General features: G+C 42.2%; 1 protein-coding gene across 4 annotated transcripts in view; it reads left to right on the top strand.

Moving 5' to 3' along the window:
- The window catches only part of MME (membrane metalloendopeptidase), an 88995-nt gene that overhangs the window by 24473 nt on the left and 44593 nt on the right, over nucleotides 1-19929 (top strand). For all 4 annotated transcript variants that reach the window (XM_037046694.1, XM_037046693.1, XM_037046695.1 and 1 more), the window contains exons 4-8: nucleotides 8049-8210; nucleotides 9167-9247; nucleotides 9334-9429; nucleotides 9550-9668; nucleotides 11795-11860. In XM_037046694.1, the coding sequence (XP_036902589.1) occupies nucleotides 8049-8210; nucleotides 9167-9247; nucleotides 9334-9429; nucleotides 9550-9668; nucleotides 11795-11860 (524 nt within the window). The remainder of the gene's footprint in view (nucleotides 1-8048; nucleotides 8211-9166; nucleotides 9248-9333; nucleotides 9430-9549; nucleotides 9669-11794; nucleotides 11861-19929) is intronic.

Genomic DNA, 19929 nt, shown 5'->3' with positions numbered 1-19929 from the left:
TTGCCTGCCATCTCCATTTAACTTCGTTGCCCGTTTTTGTACACTGTCTTGGATATTTCAAAAAGCCTGAAACCAAAAATGGACAAAAGCATAAAAGATCCTGATTATTTGTGAATTTGCTAATCTGCCTCCTGGCTGAAATGCAATGGGATCCCAAATTCTGTCTTCGAGGTGCAGATAGAACCAGACCAGTCAGAGATCTGAGTTGCCTTGGACGCGTGGGGACCCAGCTAAGGTCCAGCGTGAAGACTGTAAACAGGAGTCCAACCCTGGGTCTATTTTGGGTCACATTCTTATGCTTTTTTTTTTTTTTGGTGGTTTCCCTGCTTAAAGTGTCTCCCAAGCATAGTGCTGAGTGATGTCCAATATTCTGAAGCACAGAAAGGCTGTAATGTGCCTTACAGAGAAAAGGCAAGCATTAGATAAGTTTAAGTATCATGTGTAGTGCTATGTGCTGTAAGTTCAATGTTGATTAACTAATGACATGTATTAAACAAGATGTCTTTAAATGAAACAGAAACACATAGACATGATTATGTTTTAATTGACTGATGAAGGTGTGTGATCAAACGCTCATAGGAATCTAATCCTGTGTTTCCCCAAAGATTCAGTATTTGCTAATTTAGTGTTAGTGGTGACTTTAGAATAAAACTCTAGTGAATAATGAGAATTGTCCGTGTGTGTTTTGTAATTCCCATGAATTACATTGCATTCTCACTAGAAAATATCAGTGACCTATTAAGGAGGAACCAACATTAAAGCAAGTTAAACCCACAGAAAAAAGTACTACAGACAAAGCTTTATGCTATCCGGGTGCTTTACTGTGAATCTCCCCAGAAGTGCTTCACACACGCAGACCTTCCTATAGAACATACACACACGCAGGACCAGAGAACGAGCCTCCAGGGAACAAACACATATAAACATTGAAATAGTTGTTGTATACCTGGGTGTACACACAGGCCCTGGGAGAAGCCCTGAGACTAAAAATCTACCTCTGTAAGGGGAGGGCAGGAAAAAACTTAAGAAAGAGACTAACGACTCCAACATTACATCAAGAGTGTAGTGAGGGGCTCAGGCTGGTGTGGCTCAGTGTATTGAGTGTGGGTCGTCAGTTCGATTCCCAGTCAGGGCACATACCTGGGTTCTGGGCCAGGTCCCCAGTTGGGAGCATGTGAGAGGCAACCACACATATCTGTTTCTCTCCTTCCCTTTATCCCTCCCATTCCCTCTAAAAAAGTAAAATCTTAAAAAAAAAAAACATGTAGTAAGGGAACTTACATATGAAGTGCATTTGGAGGTGGCAAGATGAAGTGGCTGTCCTCTGTGCTCCATGGCAGGCACTAAGGAATTATACAGAATGGCAGAAGGGATAGGAGAACCAGTGTACGGTCTGCCCCAGCTAAGGAGAAACTGCCTTATGTGCTTGCCCAGTACAGGGCAGGGGCCTGAGCCGGGAACCAGCACACTGCGGGGCCTAGGGAAAGGCTCAGTCAGAGCATCTGCGAGGCGATTTATGGAAAGCACTCTCTGTACTGGACTGAATCTAGCTTTGGAGTTCAGCAGTGGTCATGTCTTGGGACAGTCTCTCCTTCGCAGTGTAGCGCCCCAAATGCCACTTTCAGGTAACATGCTGTTGATGTGATGGGAAAGCCATGCATGTAGATAGGAAAGGGGAGAGCCTTGCAGCACGAGAGCCCTTGAGCGCAGGCTAAGGATTGTTTCCTCTTGCAGTAGACATGGAGTGGGCTCCACAGTAGCTGGAATTCCACCCTGTCTAATCATGTTCTTGTGGAAGGGTCATACCTCAAGTCTATCACTCCTGAGCCTCTTGAGATAGAGAGAGCTCATCTTCAGGGAACAGAAAGTCAAGCCCCACAAAAATGTTCCTTAAATCAAGTCCTGACCAAGTCAGAATCGAGCAGAGAAGCAATTGTGAATGTAGTGCAGTGTTGGCTACAGTAATCCACCCCCCCACCCCACGCCCCCAAAACCAGGTCCACTGTTCCTTGTGGTTTTGGGGAGAAGAGGGCATGCAGGTCCAATCTAAAAGACCTCTTCACCTTTAGGTGCAAGGAGCCCTCCTTGGACTCCTCTAAGGCAATGGGAGATGGAGGAGAGGCATTTTCCATGCACCAAACAGCTCCAGCACCAGAGGGAACCAGATCGTGGATGAGGTCTGGGCCAGGAGGCTGTGGAGCAAAGTCAGTATAGCAGAGTAGAGGCCTGAGGGAAGTGGGCTGGTGCAGGGTCACAGGTGTGGCTTCCGGTGACGCTGTGCTGGGGACTCATGGAGACTGAAGTATACTTACACCTGCGGCTGTCATGATGTGAGCCCATTCACACTTACAGGCTGGCACGGCAAGAAGAAGGATGCCTGATTCGTCTAGGGGTGGTCCCCAACTGGGACCATCTATACTTTCTGATATTGGGCTTATTGCCCTTATTTTCCATGTTTCTCTGTTGTCTGAGCTGATTGTCCTCCCCTGACTCAGAAGCCCTTAAAAAATGCCTGGACCACCTCTACGATCGTGATTTAATTAATCAGGGGCGGATCCTGGGCATCAGTATATTTAAAAGACTTCTAAAATGATTCACAAGGTTAACTAGAGTTGAAAAATTAGGCCTAATAACATCACCGAGATTTCTCCCTCTTCCTAACCTGGCGTATCCCCTGCCAGGAGAGGTTAGGCAGAAACTGCTCACGTGTCCACCTCAGGAAGATGCACTCCGGACGGGCCTTTAAGTAGGAACGGCTTCCATACCACTCTCCTGTCTGCCTACCCAATGTGAAGAATTCATTTGTTCTTCTCCCTTTCCTTCCTCCTGCTCCCTACAGCCCCTCGGAGTCCTGAAGCTTTCTCCTGCCTTTGACCCAGCACTAGTGGCTGGTGACAAGGTGGACTTTGGGAAGGATGGGAGCTGTGGCTATGAGAGTGTGCGGGGAGAACAGGTGGTAAAGAAGAGGGCAAGGCAGGGAAAGGGGGGAAATTGGGAAGGGATGGAAAAGAAGAAACCACAAGTTACTGCCTCTCACGTGTTCTCAACTGCTGTATCCACAGTATGATGGGAAGAAGATGAGCTCAGAGCCACAGATACCCAAGTGCAAGTCCTGATGCACCATCATTTACTAGCTGCTTAATTTTAGGGAAGTTACTTAATCTCGAATAGTTGTCCCCCACTCCCCACCTCCTTAACTATGGGGAATACATCCCAAGACCCCCCAGTGAATTCCTAAAACTGCAGATGAGTATCAGACCCTATAGTTACTATTTTATTATATATTTATATATAATGTATATTATTATATGATACATAATGCATATTATATAATGTGTACTATATAAATTATATACACACACACATACACATACATACACACACAAAAAAACCTTTTTACTTAAAGGAAGAACGTTATGGCTTCTCTTTGGCGTATCTGAATTGCCAGCATCACTATTCTTGCTTTGGTGCCGTTGTTTAGTTAAATCGGGGTGACCTGAGCACTGGTCAACAACACTGTGATACCTGGACAGTCAGTCTGATAACTGACATGGCCACTGGGCAACGAATGGGTGGGGGAAATGCAGCATAAATATGAGGGACTAAGGGATGGTCTGGGAGAGATGGAGCGGGATGACGCAAGATTTCATCTTGCTACTCAGCACAGTGTACAACTCAAAACTTACAATCTGTTTATTCCTGCAATTTTCCATTTAACATCTATGGACTACAGTTGATGGCAGATAACTGAAACCATGGAAATCAAAGCCACAGGTGAGGGAGACTACTGTACAGCTAAAAAGTGCTGACCCTCAGCGATTCGAAACAGATCTGCCCGATTTCAGCGCCCCACACATTCCCCGGCTTATACCGCATCCTCTAGTCCACGCCCACACATAGACCCTTGGTAATGAATACAGTAATTAATAACTTCCCAGATGCAGGTTGAGCTTGTTTTTAAATCCCCATAGTCAAATAAGTTGGGAGAATGTTACAAGAAGATTAGTTTGGAAAATAATGGTGTGTCATTTATTATCAGCCTAGCACATTCAGAATTGTCAGTCACAAGAAATAAGCTCATTATTAATAGATTACTTGCCTTGTCTTTATGTGACTATTTTCTTAAGTTCAGGATAAACTGTTTTCTTATTGCAAAAGCAGGACATGTTCATCTAATACAAATTGGAAAATAAAGATAAGCAAATAATACAAAATTGAACACACTTATAATCCCTCCACTCAGATATAACTGCTATAAATGCCCTTTCGACTTTCTGGGCTTTTATACATGCTTTTAAAAATCATGATATACTCCCTCTTTCACCCTACAAACATCTGGTCAACAGCACTCTTTTGGGGGGTGGGGGCCTTTACTATATCCATTTTTATATCTACTTATTAAGGCGAATAACTTTGTTTTTAAACCAAATTTATTTATTCAGAAACCACAAACTCACAGATAAGGAAACATCTGAAGAGCCCAGGTGTGGCTACGTAGAGAGGTTGAGCAATTCAAAACAAAGTGCAAAATATAAAAACAATTACAACCGGTTTGACAGTGGTGCGTCCGTTTCCTACGGGGCCCTTCTACCCACAAGTCTACCGCTGACTTCAAAGAAAAGTCAGCACAGAGGAGGTCCGGAGGATAAGGTGCAAAACCAGAATCAGACCCACGATAAGAGATTAAAGGAAGGTTGATCAAAGACCCAGCATAAAAGTGCGAGCCCATGACTCGCCTTGGCCCATGGCCCCCAAATATTCATCAGAACGGAGAGCTCTCTTTGAAGTGACTGGAAGCGCCCCTGCTCAGATGAGCATTCTGGCCAAAGGGAAATTTAAAAGGGGGCACAGGAAGGAGTTTGCAAAGTTGCTTCTTCCTCTCTCCCGTCTGCATAGCCCTCGCAGATCGTTTGAATGCGGCCTCTTTGATTTGCTGTCCCGATGTAAGCAGTGTAACTGTGCTGGATGTGGAGTGAGGAGTCCGGCCTCAGAAGGGAAGGATCATCTGTTTTTCCTTGTGGGAGACGCAGGAATGACAGATGATCCGCACCCACCTCTCCTCCTTTTTGTTCAGAGTGTTCGAAAGGGCATGTGCCTCTTTTCCAAAGAGGCGGTAAGACTTGCTCATTCTACTAATTCATTGCTTGTTCACTGCTCTCCCACCCGGGAACTTGCTGCTCTTTGAGGTGTTGGGACATAAGCCATTCATTTCCCCAGAGAAGGAAAGAAAATAGAAGCACTTCCCAAATGGCGGGAACCTTTACGGCATTCAGGTTAAATCTGTAAGTGTTTTGAAAGACAATGTTACATAAAATTGCTGAAAATGTATGCTTAGGATATCTTTAGTTAGCACGTCTTTCAGGCTCCGATTGTCTGGTTTTTCACTGATTTCTGGCTTTACATGATCATCTTCTATGTATTCAGGATCTTTATTTTCACTTCCCCTGCTATCATATCTTCATTTGCTTACAAGCTCGAGGGAATTACTTTTCCTCTCCACCTCTTTTAAGTCAATGTCCTAATCCTCACCTGAGGTTTCGGGTTTTCACCGGCAGGGCTGGGTGGAGCACGGAGTTAGGCTCAGTGACACAGACCTGGGATGTGCGTTTCCTTCTTTGCCAGAACCACGGTCCAGGGGAGGACACCATGGATTTTCCAGCAGCAAATGGTGAACATGAAATTTCTAAATGTGAAACACATAAAGAAAGGATATGGTAGGAGTTGAGGCAACATGGTCAAAGGTGCAGAAGCAGAAAACAAGAAGGTGTTTCAGAGCAGAAACTCAGTACATTCGTTTCATGGAGGCAGTGGGCTTCTGTGAGAGAGGGATGATAGAGAAGCATCACTAGATATATGAGGGTTAGAATATGTGGAATCTGGATTTTATTATGAATGGAAAAGGATTATATTAAAAACCTGAGAGTGGAGAATTGCGTGCTGAATTGTTATGACAGTTCATCTGACAGGTCACAGGATAGGTGGGGTGGAGAGAGGCTGGGGTCCCCTCTGAACTGGAAGGAGGGAAGGGCTCCTGGAGAGCCTGAAATGAGAACTGGTCTGATACTCAGGAGTGGGGCAGGGGAGTGTGGGCAAGGAAGGAGTTACAGGACTCAGAGATGACTGAGGATCGTAGTCACACAGACATACTTGCACACCTTCTACTGAGGTGCTAGGTGGTGGGAACACCCTGAGGGTGGGTTAGGTTCAGCATCAGAGTGGTTGTGAAGACAGACTAGGTATCCACAAGAAGAAGCCCAAAGTAGCTTCACCTGAGCGAGGCCATGAGCTCTCAGAGAAAGAAAAGTTCCCTGGAGTTTGGAGTAATGGAAGCTTCAAGGAAGAGGTGAGATAGAGCTGAACCTTGGATAGTGGGGAGAATTTAGGGAGAATGGAAGGAGGGGTTAAAAGGACAAGGTGGGTGGAGGCGGGGGAGGAGCAAAGGCAGGGGTGGTGAAACACAGGTGTCTGAAGCACATGGAGCCAGTCCATCGGGTCGGAGCAGGAGTTTGTACAGAATGCAGAGAGGGAAGAGGGGAAGGTGGAGACTTTTGATTGGTCTAGTAAAAATTTAGAGGCCAAGCTAAGGAGTTGTAATTTAATGTAGGCAATATCAAGCCACTGACATTCGAGTAAGGGAGTGGCTGGTGCAAAAGGTATTCTGGGAAGTTTAACCTGTGAAGGGTGTGTGGAAATATAGATGTAGGGAGACAGGACTAGGAAAGTGAGTAGTTAGCTGACTCTAGACAGAAGAGAATGAAGATGTAAACTAGGTTGATGTTGATCATGGAAAAATCATAGAAGGGAGACAAAGTTGTTACTGATAAACCCAAAGGCAAGGGAGTAATCGAGTTTGACCCAAGGTTTCTAACATGGGAGGCCGTGGAAACAATTGCCCTGTATATCAACATATAAAAGTCCAGGGAGAACTGGACTGGAGGCAACCTGGACAGATGGAGCTTGAGACAGCAGCCAAGCAAAGGGTCCAGAAGGTGGTTAGGAGTGGGGGCTTGAGGCTCAGCTGGAAAACAGACTTACCACTCCAAGGGGAACAATTCCACACAGTGAAGCAATTGTGTGCAGTTTTAATTAAATAATTTATTTAGTCAGCGAAGTATTTGCAAAATCTCATTCGAGAACCTGCACTCTCTTGACACAGATGAATTCTCAATTGCTCTTTTGTTTTCCTTGCAAAACAGTTCACCTTGTCTGAGAAAGAACGTGGGGAGAGCAGGTGAAAGGTTTCTCTCACTATTCCAGGTGTAGAAATTATGGGCATCGGGCCTCCTGTACGTCATATTCTTCCCTTCAGTGGTAGTAATTCATATTTTATGTGTCTCTCCATCAATTGCAGCACCTAGCACAGTCAGTGTTTTGTATATTGTAAGCACTCAGTGTTGGGTGATTTGCATTTGCATCGCAGTTCTCAAAGATAAAAGAATGGACATAAGAAAAACTAACAAGAGTACAGCCAATTTTATAATGACAGCATCTACATAAACATGCAAATTTGATGTCAAATTTAAATTGCAAAAATTTTGTAAGCAAGGTTCAAGAAGTAATAAATGTAGCTTCAGGTATGTACTAAAATGACAAAAACCCATTAGCAATCCTTCATCCCTTGGAGTCTGAAAGACATTCAAAAGTCACAACACCTTGAAGAACAGAGTGGGCAACTAAATAGTCAGAATGAAGAGTGACCTTGTGTTAATCCCAAGCCCAGCACATCCAAAGCAGATATGTATGTGTGTGTATATATATATATATAATCTGAAATAGGAACTACCAAGAACCTAAGTTACTTGGGGGAGAGGGTGAGATGGAGAATTCTGGCCCAGACCTTTTAGGAATAAAACCAATCATCTGTACTAAAGGGAAACTATACTTAGATAATATCCATCATCCTACCCTGAATTGAAAAAGAAGCATCAGGCCAGATGACTTGCTCTTAAAGGGGAACTAAAGGGGAAGCAGCGTGCTTTCCCCCGCCCTTCCAAACTACTCAAGAAATGCCCTCTTTGTTTTATCTCATCCTTTATCTGGTCTTTCAGCTGCTCGACTCATCCAGAACATGGACACCACCGTTGATCCGTGTTCAGACTTTTTCAAGTATGCCTGTGGAGGCTGGCTGAAACGCAACATTATTCCTGAGACCAGCTCCCGTTACAGTAACTTTGACATCTTAAGAGATGAACTAGAAGTGGTTTTGAAAGGTTAGTGAAATTTGTGTCTGTGCATCAAAGATTTCTGTGCATCAAAGATTTCTCTCTCAATCTACCCATTTTTTGAGATACAACCCTTGGCTATTGTGGGTAACACTGTGCAGGATTAGAGCCAGTAATCCCTCCAAATTTTGTGGACCATCATCTAGTCCCATTGAGGCTGGTAGACACTGAACTGGAGGTGTTGGCATCTCTTGGCATGCCTGCTTTCGTGTGTAGGTACACAAACCATAAGTCCTGTCATCCCTAAAGATGGCACTTTTATGCTGTTATATAGAAAAAGAGTGAAGTGATTTCCACTAAGCACCACCTCCCTGGCCTTCCCACTACGGCCCTGTGTTGAAGACTAAGACTCGCTGTCCCAGAGGGGTCTATTGGTTCTGACCCAGCTAAGACACTCTCCTAGGAAACTGAGAAAGTCATGTCTGGTCCCCATCCTTTGTTCTTCTCCTCTGGAAGTTACTTTGAGAAAACAAGTTTTCCAAACAAGTTTTCCTAACATCCAAACAAGTAAAACAATTCATTTAATTTGGAGCGTGAACAGTACGATCACACAAAAAGAATTCTTTTTCAGCCATCAAGAGGAGTATCATATTAAATTCCAAATTCCTCTGTATTCTTATTTGTTTTCTTTTTAATCTCAATTTGAAACCAAAGTAACTTATCTGTGGCAGAGCAGTACACATCACTATTCAAAAAAAAAAGAGAGAAGATAATCTAGTCAAAAACACTTCCATGTAACTTGGCTGATGAAAGTAACTCCCGCTTCTGCACTAGGAATGGTGATGAGGTGAGGGGTTTGGTTTTTCCCGTAGGGTTTTGGCATGCAAAGGGAGTGAATGCACATACAAAGAAGCAGGTTTGTTACTGAACCCATGCTGAAAATGTTCATTACTGCTGCAGATGAGCAATTACATTAATGCACTTTCTTCAATGCTCCATTTCAGACGTCCTGCAGGACCCCAAACCTGACGATATAGAAGCAGTGCAGAAAGCAAAAACACTGTACAGATCTTGTGTAAATGAATGTAAGTGTTCCTCATTGTGTTTCACTAACAGTGTGCTAAAATGTGCACAGACTTCTTAATACATTTGTTTCCATTGCTTTCGAAAGCTATTATCGATAGCAGAGGGGGGATGCCTCTCCTCCGAGTGTTACCGGATATATACGATTGGCCAGTAGCCACAGAAAACTGGGAGCAAACATATGGTAAGGCAGTTTTCCTTCTTTTTTAAAAAATAATTTCCAATAAAATCTATGTTATTATATTATGGTATCATATTATGCACGAAAGCTTCTAAAGATGTACTCTACCTTTTATTGCTTCAGGTACTTCTTGGACAGCTGAGAAAGCTATTGCTCAACTGAATTCTAAATATGGGAAAAAAGTCATTATTAATTTTTTTGTTGGCACTGATGATAAGAACTCCATGAACCATATAATTCACGTAAGTTTCTGTGGCTGTCGACCAAAGTTACCTTTCAATTGTAATAAAACTTCCACATACATTGTTGTTGATACTGAGAAATAATGCACATTTTCATTTGAATTACATGGGCAAGGTGGCAATAAATTCATGCTCTGTCCCTAATATCTAGATTCTCAATTTTGGAAACATATTCTTAATGCTATATTTTAGACATTCGTCTCTCCTTTATGGTTTATTTATTTTGGATACCTCTCCTTTCATAAAAAAAATAAGAAATGAAAGACATCAGGCCCCTACCATTTAGAAAAAGCTCCTTCTTTCTCTGTATGTTCCTGAAAGGAAAGTGGGTTGGTTTACATAGTAATGCAGCCTGGAAACCAGAAATTCCTAATTGCTTCCAAAGAGAACATAGAGAAGGAAGGTTTGGACACAGTTTTGGTTCTTGCTAAAGAATGTCTGTACTTTTTTCTCTATTAAGGTAAATAAGATGCCATTCTTTTCAAGTGGCTTTGTCAGATTTTTTTTTAATGTAAGCCATTCATTTAGGTTTATCTAAGGTGTCACCTAAAACAAGATTTATACTTAAGGAGTGTGTTTGGAGCAGACTAAAAAATGTATAAAGCTTTTACTCGCTCTCCTGTAAAAGAAACTAAACCAAAAGTTGCAGGTCACAGAATCACATTTGCGTCACTATCACATAAATCTTCATGGCCAGTTATTTAACATTATGAAAAACATTGAACGCAGCTCGCTTTTACATTGGACCCTCTCTTTCCTTCCTAATTTCTTTCCCTGGGCTGTCAAATGCCAGCATCCTGCATGATCACCATGAGGTCGATTGTGTTTTTAAAGAAGGAGCAGAGCTCTTCTCGTAGAGATGTCTTCTGGCTTTTCCCACGCCAGCCCTCTGCGTGATGTTTCTTTTGTCCTGACCTGGTTCTTCCTGCTGGGACTCTCGCTTTAACCCATAACTGTTCACGTTTGGCCTTGTGCCCATCTTCTTTTCTTCAAGGGCTCAAAATATTTTACTATTAAATAGTAAACCAAGAAATATTAAATTACAAACCAAGAAATATTTATCATTAAATAGTAAACCAAAACTATATCAAACTGTTTAGTTGAACATCAAAGACATTTGACTTAAAAGCTTCCCCTGTAGCCCTGACCGGTGTGGCTCTGTGGTTTGGGCATCTTCCAGCAACACGAAAGGTCACCTGACTGATTCCCAGTCTGACCACGTGTCTGGGTTGAGGGATCAGCCCCTGGTCAGGGCATGCACAAGAGGCAGCCAATCCATGTTTTTCTTTCACGTCAGTGTGTGTCTCCCTGTCTTTCTCCCTCCCTTCCCCTCTTTCTAAAATGAATACACAAAATTGTTTTAAAAAGTTTCCCTTGTACCCATCTTCTTACTATGCAGTGCACAAAAAGCAACCTCACAGGGCTGCGAGCATGTCCAGGTAGCTCCCTCAGCGTATGGAGTGACCTGGACACCACAGAGCAGACCTGAGGTTCATCTTTCACACGCTCCGCTGGCAGCAGCGTCTGCTGAAGTCCAGAGCAGGGAAGCTTTCAAGAGAACCAGTGAGGCATCTTCTCTATCCCCCTAGGCTAGGGGATCTCAAAAAATTCTCTGGCAAGATTCCACTAGCAAAAAATTCTATACTTACCATAGAGGTTTTCCACCTTTTATTTTTATTGCATCCCAGTTAAGGGTGTGAGTAGAAGAGAATGTTCCCCCAGGGGTGCATAGTATAGAATCACAGGAAGCGGGATATCTTGTAAACGTGTAGGGTAGAACCTGCTCAGTCCTAGATTCTCATGTGTTTTTGTTCACTTGCACCTTCTGTTCTGCATTAAAATCCTTCCCAGTGTATTTCCTGTTCAAGTTTTCTTTGGTTTTTCTCAAATATCTGTGACACAATCTCCCAGGTTACCTAACTACCCACCCGTTTAATACTTTGAAGTAGCGTGAAAACCATTTCCTAATTATATGTCTACTCAGTGTGTGATCGTTACCCTTATAAACAGCAAGAAAGCATTTGCTGTTTATAAGGTCTTGGCTCACACGTAGATAGGCATGCTGGTGTTTGGTAAACTGTTCCATATCAACTGGCTCATTTTCTTCTTTTGTATATTTTTCATAGTTCGACCAGCCTCAACTTGGCCTCCCCTCCAGAGACTATTATGTATGCACTGGAATATATAAAGAGGTAAAAAAAAAAAACTTAACAAAATAAAACTACAGAATCATCCATCCAGCAACAAGTGTAAACTTATAATTAATGAAAAAGACTAAGCCCAGATATGTGCTCTTTATGTTTTTTACTCTGGACAGATACTTAAAATCACACACAATAGTCAGCTCCCTTTGATAGAATGAATATTCTCAACAGAATGAATGAAGGTGTTTTTAAGGAAACTTGCAATTCTTTATTTGTATCTTGATTTCTAGTATCTATGACCCATTTTGAAAAGTCAATTTTAAATGCTTCATTCCCCTATTAACTGGATCATTTGAAAAACGGACAGATTAATCATCGTCCAGGGCAATACCAGTGAGGAGTAAGGTCCAGTATGAGACACACCAAACTCTGTAGCACCAGAGCCTTCTGATTTGACTTTCGGAGGACCACCTAGAGCATCAGGTACAGACAGACCTTTGCAGCCACACTCTGGCCTTTCCACTGGTCAGCTAGCCAAGGGCTGTCATGCCCTGCAGAACTGCTAGACGGCCCACAGGGAGTACTTCTTTCCATCCCCCCGGCTTCCCTTCCTCAGGCTGATGTTTACGTGCTCTTGTTTGTTGATGTAAAGGAACAACAGAAGACAGCTTGGCAATGTGATACATTATTAGATATTTGGGGAAGGGGAAGGTGTTGTTCTGTGGCTGTCGTCTGCATAAGTCAGTTACGTTTCCCTTTGATGATGCTAAAGGGTCACAGTATAGTGGTATGGCTGAAATCAGCCCCTAGGTCAAATTATTAGCTAAATATCTTTATGCTGAGTATGTATTTTGTGTAATGAAGTGTAAATAGCATGGAATAAATTCACCACAAACTGACTCTTTTGAGTGGCTCCACAATAGTGAAATAAAGATAAATATGTATGATAAAAGGTCCCAATGGCACCGTCACGTGCGTGTGGGATTTGAGTTCACCGCAGTCCAGTTACTGTGTGGGCTGCAGCTATGGGCTTTCTCAGCTGTCCAGCTGCTTCCTATTGCAGAGCTGAGGGTGACTGAGGAATCTGGGCTCATTATACCGCACTTTCATCGTCCTCTCCTGGAATGTTTTTTGTATATAGAGCTATGTCCTAAAACCGAATCGACTTTTTTCAATCATAAAAAAAGCACGTATATTTTTTTATTTCCACATTTCTGATACCTGGCAGTGGGTGGGCACATTTGATGTGCTGAGTTTTCTTACTTGTTGTTGTTCTTCCAGAAAGCTGTTGTTAAGATGATGTTGTGTTTGTGCATTTTACATTCAATGCTGTCTCGTAATTGAGAACAGGTTACAAACTGGTAATCATAAGCTTGGGTCTGACATAAAGGCGTTTTTGCTTAACTTGCAGCTTTTTGTTTGTTAGTTCTTCTAATTTGGATTGGTTTCCAATATTTTACAATGTTGGAAGATTTCACTTGGGAATCCAGATTTCTTGAAAATTTGGTGGAAAATTTGGGGACCCCCAGGCCTGCATGGCCACATGGCAGCAGTTAGACCAAGCTGCCTCCTGTTGCCCCCTTTAGGTGGGTCACATGTTCCCTAGCTTTGAGCAGCTATTGTCTACATGATTCATTGATTTATGTTTACTTCCTTGTCCCTCAGGCATTTGAGTTTGTAAATTAGTTGGGTCCTGGCTAAGCTTCAGTAACAAAGAGACCTGAAAACACCGTAGCTCAAACAAGAGAGAAGTTTATTTCTATTTCCTGTCGTAGTCCAAAGGTAGAGAGCAAGTTCAGATGAGGTAGGAAGCTCTGTTCCATGAGAATGACCAATACCACAGCTTTCTTTGATGTTTAACCTTAATAGCATTTATATGAGTTTAATTGGTCAAAGTCGGTTCACCAATGCCTTATTCACATTTCAGGCCACCAGGGGAAAAAAGAGAAATTGGCAGACAAACCATTTCTTTTTATGCAATCGATGAAGAAATTATATACATTTCATTGGCTAAAACATTCTCATGTGGCCACAACTAAATTTTAAGGAGGCTGAGAAGTGTAGTCATAAGCTGGGTAGTCATGTATATGGTTTGTTAAACTTCAGTTTGGGGTGGAAGGTTCTATTAGCAAAAGAAGAAGGGGGGCTTGAATGCTAACAACATGTAGCCGTCTCTGCCACAGCTGGCATCCACTGGTCAGGGAAATACTACATTCGTTGTAGAATAACAAAGTGGGATCCGTCATATATTGTGTTTATAGAGCTTATTGTCCCCGAACACTCAGCAAAACAGTAACAGAACTGCAGGTAGAACTTGTCTTATTGCTCCTTCCATTACATCTTTCAACCTTCATAAGAGTAGTACTTCATAGGAATAGAGTTTTTTAGATGAGAAAATGATGTAGAACTCAGAAGCACTTACAACCTTGGAAGTTATTATCAGTCAAATTACGTGCCATCCGATGATCTGGGTTAGACTAGCAAACACACAGCACCTGCTGCCGTGACACCATAACTATGGCTATTTGGTCACCACACTGTTTCTCGCTGACCTTGGACCACGGGATACTTCTCAACCCAGTGCTCCAAATTCCAAGCAACATCCTTCCAGTTGAAGGCAGTTGGCATATGAGAAAAAAAATCTAATTGTCATCTTGGAAATGTGTAATTACTAGAATATTTCTGTACACTTTTCCTCTTTTAAAATCTATTCTCTCAGGGAGTGTTAGGGGTAAGGAGTGATGCATGCATGGAAAAAAATACATTTTTTCTTATTTCCCTCATAATATTTGCTACTCTCCCCCAGTCATTACCACCTGAAATTTCTCACATAGTTTCCTCTGCATCCCCAGCCAGCTTTCAAATAGAAGCTAATTCTAGTTTGCCAGCTACCTTACTACCTTAAGTGTTTTTTTCTGTTTTACTGCTTCACAGAAAAAAAATGGTGAAAAGTTTAGGATGACAAGATAATACCTAGTGGAGAAGTGACGTGGTAGAGAAGTTAAAAAGCAGGAAGAAATCTTAATATCAGTGTATCAGCATATTGCGGGTCTTCACTGATTGTCTCACTTACTAGCTTTTACATCTACTAGTCCCTGTGCCTGGAACTTGTCACACACACGCATGCCACCTGTCCAGCTCTCTTCCTCTTCTCCTTACCCTCTAAATCTAATTTCAAATTTTTGCTTCCTCCTGAAGGCCTTTCTTGGAACTTTTGACTAGATACCTCTACGTTACTATAGTATATGGGTTTCTACATATTTTTTGAGTTAATGTAAATTTTTTTTCTAGAACACTGTAAACTTGGTGGGAGCAGTGCTGTATCTCACTTATTCTTTCCTTTGCATCCAGTACCCAGCTCAGTTTCTGGCCCTTAGTAATGGTCAAATACATATTGTAGAATCAGTGGCTAAATGGTTGAGGGGGAAGATGGCAGGGAAGAAAGAAAAAGGAGAGAAGAACCCAGTTTTGTTAGGGGACCCTCCTAGTTCTCACCTGGATTCTGAGCCAGTGTGAGCTCCAGTGCATCCATAGCTAAGGGAATATACTTCCTGAGCATCTTATAAACCATGTATCCTTTTTCTTCTTTTCAGTCTCTGCTATAGTCAGTTTGCCTGAAATATTTACATTCAGTGAATCTCATACTTTTGCAGTCTACATTATCTTATTGAAAACAACCAGAGACGTTTTGAAAACTGACATGAGGTCGCCAAGTTTATTTTTACCAAGAAAGGTTCTGTCTTTGATTAGAGAAGCCTTCCTTCTCTGCCTTCTAGGCAGTGATTTTCAAACTGTGGTGTGGAGTCTGCCTCTGCACGGATGCCTCAGGAGCTGGAGATAAGGGACGGTCACACCCCCTCTTTGATCAAAAGCACCCTAATCTGTCCTGATTGATGTAGTTCAGTTGGTTGGGTATCATCCCACAAAGCAGAAGGTTGCCAGTTCAATTCCTGGTCAGGGCACATGCCTGGGTTGCCCAGTTGGGGTGCGTGCAAGAGGCAGCTGAGTGATGTTTCTTTCCATGTCTTCCTCCCTCTCTAAAAGTGAACAAATAAAATCTTTTTTTTAAAGCACCATAGATCTCTTTGATAAAATCATTCCCTAAGCTCATTCTCCCAGGTTCTTTCTGATCCCTCCTTATGCGTATGCAGCTCCTCCAGGAAATCATCCTCCATGGTTCTGAGACTGTATGTGAACAAGAAAGCCCGTCCCACTTAACAGGAGCATTTTTTCATTCCTGGTACCTTAGGAATGGAATTTTTGAGTTGGGATGTGGCAATAACCTGGAAAGATACCCTGTTTCATGGCACCACCCCTAACATGAAAATAGGTAATGCATTTTTTTTCAAGAACTATATTGCACCTTCTTCCTTTAAGACAAAACCTACTTTACTTTTGTTAAAAGGCCTTTCAAACTTATTATGTGCTTTTATTCTGGTAGTTTTAAATGTTATATTTTGAGAAATGCGTGTTGTATTCCTCTGGTTATTGTTCTAAACTTCAATGCCTCAGTTCCTTGCTGTTTTCAGTACTTTACCTCTCACTTGAAGAGATGGAATGTGTCCTAAGGAAACAGAAACCCAAAGATTTATATCCTTATATTTTTTACATGACAGAGTTGTATGTTTGCTTTAATAATTAAGTTTGCTTGGGCACAGACTTTAAAAGCTAAATGTGACATTAGAGGATTTAGTCTAGCCTCTCATTTTACAATGAAGCAACAAAGAAGTAAAATGACTTGCTTAAAAGTCATAGATTAGAAGATCTGTGTGCTAGCTAGAAACAGCCATTGTAAGAAGTAGAAACCTACTCTGATTAGCTCAAATTTTGTAAAAAAAAAAAAATGCTTTTGTTTGTCTCACTTAACTGTGAAATTCTAGAGACAAACCAGGCATGGGTGGTCCCAGGGGTTCAGTCAAGTGGTCTCACCCTTTCTCATTCTCTAGGTTCGATTTGCTTTTGTGTTGGCTTCCTTCCTTAGCACTCTGTCTTCGTGTGGCATCGAAGATAACCATTTGTAGCTTCACAATCCAGAAAAAAAGACACTCCAGCCATCCTCACATTTAGCAATTTCTAAGAAGGACCCTGATTGGCCTATTTGAGCCATCTGCTCTTCCTTCAAACAACCACTGTGTCCAGGAAACGTCATCCTCTGATGAACTAGTTGGTAGTGCCAACTTCTCTTTATGACCCGGGAAGGGAGACCCCTTGATTGACAGTTCTGCCAGTAGGAAACAAAATAGAGGTTTCTGTTATAAGACAGAGGAAAAATAGCTACTGTAGCCCACTTTGCTATTTTTCTGTGTCTTGGTTTTTAGTCTAGCTTTCCTTCCAGATGGTGCTGTTTCTACAAAACACCTGAGAGCAAATCTCATTTAAAAGTATTAATTAAGCCAGCTCACGTGCGTGGTACAAGTTGCCAAACAAGACTAGATAAACACCATCTTATTCCAGGGACTTATAATATAATATTGTTAACTGGGTGTTCTGTAGGCCAAATATGTGTATTAGGCAGAAGGCCATAAAGACATCTGTGTGAATACTGTACAAATGCATACACTAAAAAGCTGACATGTCTTACCACTTTGGATTTACTGTGTGGTTCTCGTGGTGTGAAGCTTCCTTTCCCAGGAAATAAGTAGAACTTCCTAAATGTCATGGCAGAGGAGCTGATCTCAAAATGGGTTCATCAGTGAGTTTCTCATGCTGGGTCGCTCTTCTTAAAGAGATAAAACCTGATTTCTGAGGTACTCTGATGATTTGGAGATGACTTAATGACACACTGCTACCTTAAAAGATGTAACTAGTGAGATTTTAAACTGTTCTGTCCCTTACAAGGGTATAAATTTCCATGCTAGGAAAATAATATAAAAGATATACATTACCCATAAAAAATAATCAGCCTATTTATGAAATTTTAAAATGAAACTCGTCAACTCCCTCCTGTGAGACAGTACTTGTATACTGATTCACTGAAAGGAATGATGACAATAAGATTCCTTGAAAAATCAGCCGCTTTCAGAAGAATCTCTGAACTCAGTATTGGGGTGAATTGGAATTGGTCTCGAAGCTTCCCTTCTTTTAACCTCTGTGGCTCATCAGGCCCGTTTTCTTGTCTTCCTTCAAGGGAAACCTGTAGGTTGGGAACCCAAAATGTTTGACTATAGTCGAGTTAGAGAGCTGTTGTACTTATGCTCTGTGTTTGTCTGAGAAGGTAAAACCAGCCGGGGTGGTGGGTTCCCAACCTGAAGACCACCTTGTGTGGGCCGGTGACCGGCTCTGTGTGGCCATGCCTAACACACGCACATCCACACTCCGAGAAAGTCCATCCCGATTTGTTTGACTTGTGTACACATCAACAGAATGTCTGTTTGAGCAGATCATTTCTGGGCTAAAAGAAACATGAGAAAACCCATGGCCCAACAGATGAGAGCCCGGGGAGGGGAGGCCAGGGTCGGAGTGTAGAAGCAGTGGGATATAATGCTGTGGGGACTGGCAGGCAAGGATGCAGAGTCGTGAAGAAATGTAGAGCTCTCAGAAAAAGAGGGCTCACAAAAAAGTGAAAATGTTTTAGGAGTGAGGATAAAAGACTTGCAACATGGCCAAGATGATCAGACACCGGAATGAGATGACCAGGAGTATTCTCTAAGCTGGACCTACTCGGGAAAGTGCACAAGCTGAGGTTGCTGCCCTGGAGGTGAGCAGGGACAGGCCGAAACTCAGTTAAACCCCGGGAGGATTTTGGCTGCCCACCTGTCCCAAATACAAACTGCTCTGGGCTTGGGCTGAAAGCAATAATAATCTGATGCCATAGGGAGTGAGTGAAACTTACTTAACATACCTAAAAATTAACTTCATTTTTTTACAATTTAACAGCTATCCACTGAGCTTCTACTGTATGACAGTGAAGCTTCTACTGTGTGACAGTTACTTTTCTACACAGTAGGGAAAACAGGGAAAGAAGGCAGAAAATGTCCTTGTGAATATGGGACTCGTGTTCTACTGGGAAATGACAATAAAGGAACAAGTAAATTTAAGGAAATAAGATAGATGAAGATAGTGGCTTTATGAAGGAAATAAAACAAGGTACTGTAATGCAAGGTGAATCACTGGAGTAGCAGTAGGTAGATAATTTAGATATCATTTTATTTGTTTAAAAAATCACTCTGACTGCTTGGTTGACTTGAGCAAACAGATCCTACAGGGGAAACTGCTGACCTCATTTTGTCCTTTCTGGGAAGCAGGTGACTGTAGTCAGGAGGTTTCACCCAGCCCAGGTTTCTGCATGAACAAGACATAAAGCGGCTTTTTAACTTGGCGCTAGTGACTATGACAAGAGAATTTTTTGAGATTGACTCAACCAAGTTTGTAAAGAAGAACTACACGCAGCTTCTGAAACACAGGCAACAAAACCTTAGAAGTGAAACAATAATTTCTCCCCAAACTGCAGGTTCTCCAGACAGTCCCCATGACAGTCCACAGTGGATCCTTTTCACTCCTGTTTCTCCATCTGTGTGTCCTCTGTGTGTTCCTTCTTGTGTAACACTACTAAATATCCCCCAGCATCAGTGGCTAGGAAGAGTAGAGTTCTGGAACTTCTCAGTCACATCATGCTTCACATTATGTCAGTTTTCTCCCTGAAAAGGGGAAGGCAGAAAATTGGTAAGAGCTGGGAGTCCTGGAGTAGAATCTTTGGAAGTGAAAATCCTGGCCCACAGGTTGTTGGCACACTAGGGGTCCCAAATATCAGCCAGTCTGACTGGGGAGCTGTCTCTTCTTCCCTGGGTCTTGCTGTTACGTTAACAAAGACTCTGAAGTTTGAAGGATGGTAGTCAAATGACATTGCTTCCTTCCTCTTTGACAACTCCAACAAATGTCAGCTTTCATATATAAGCTGGAGGAGGCAACTTCTCAACAGAACTAATGAATACCTATCATTGCTTGGTCCTGCGAAATGAAGATAGTTCTAATTAGAGTAATAATTCATGGTGTTGGATGTTGCTAAATATCACCTCAGTGATATTGGGTAATTTAAAAACTCACGAAACTGCTATTACAGATTTTACCCAGCTATTGTCATCTCTGAACCTGCTAGTATAAGCACTGGGATTTACAAT

This window comes from Sturnira hondurensis, unplaced genomic scaffold (genome assembly GCF_014824575.4).
Source record: "Sturnira hondurensis isolate 20B ecotype Veracruz unplaced genomic scaffold, ASM1482457v3 Scaffold0005279, whole genome shotgun sequence".
NCBI lineage: Eukaryota > Metazoa > Chordata > Mammalia > Chiroptera > Phyllostomidae > Sturnira > Sturnira hondurensis.
This window is presented reverse-complemented; position numbering and strand designations above follow the sequence as displayed.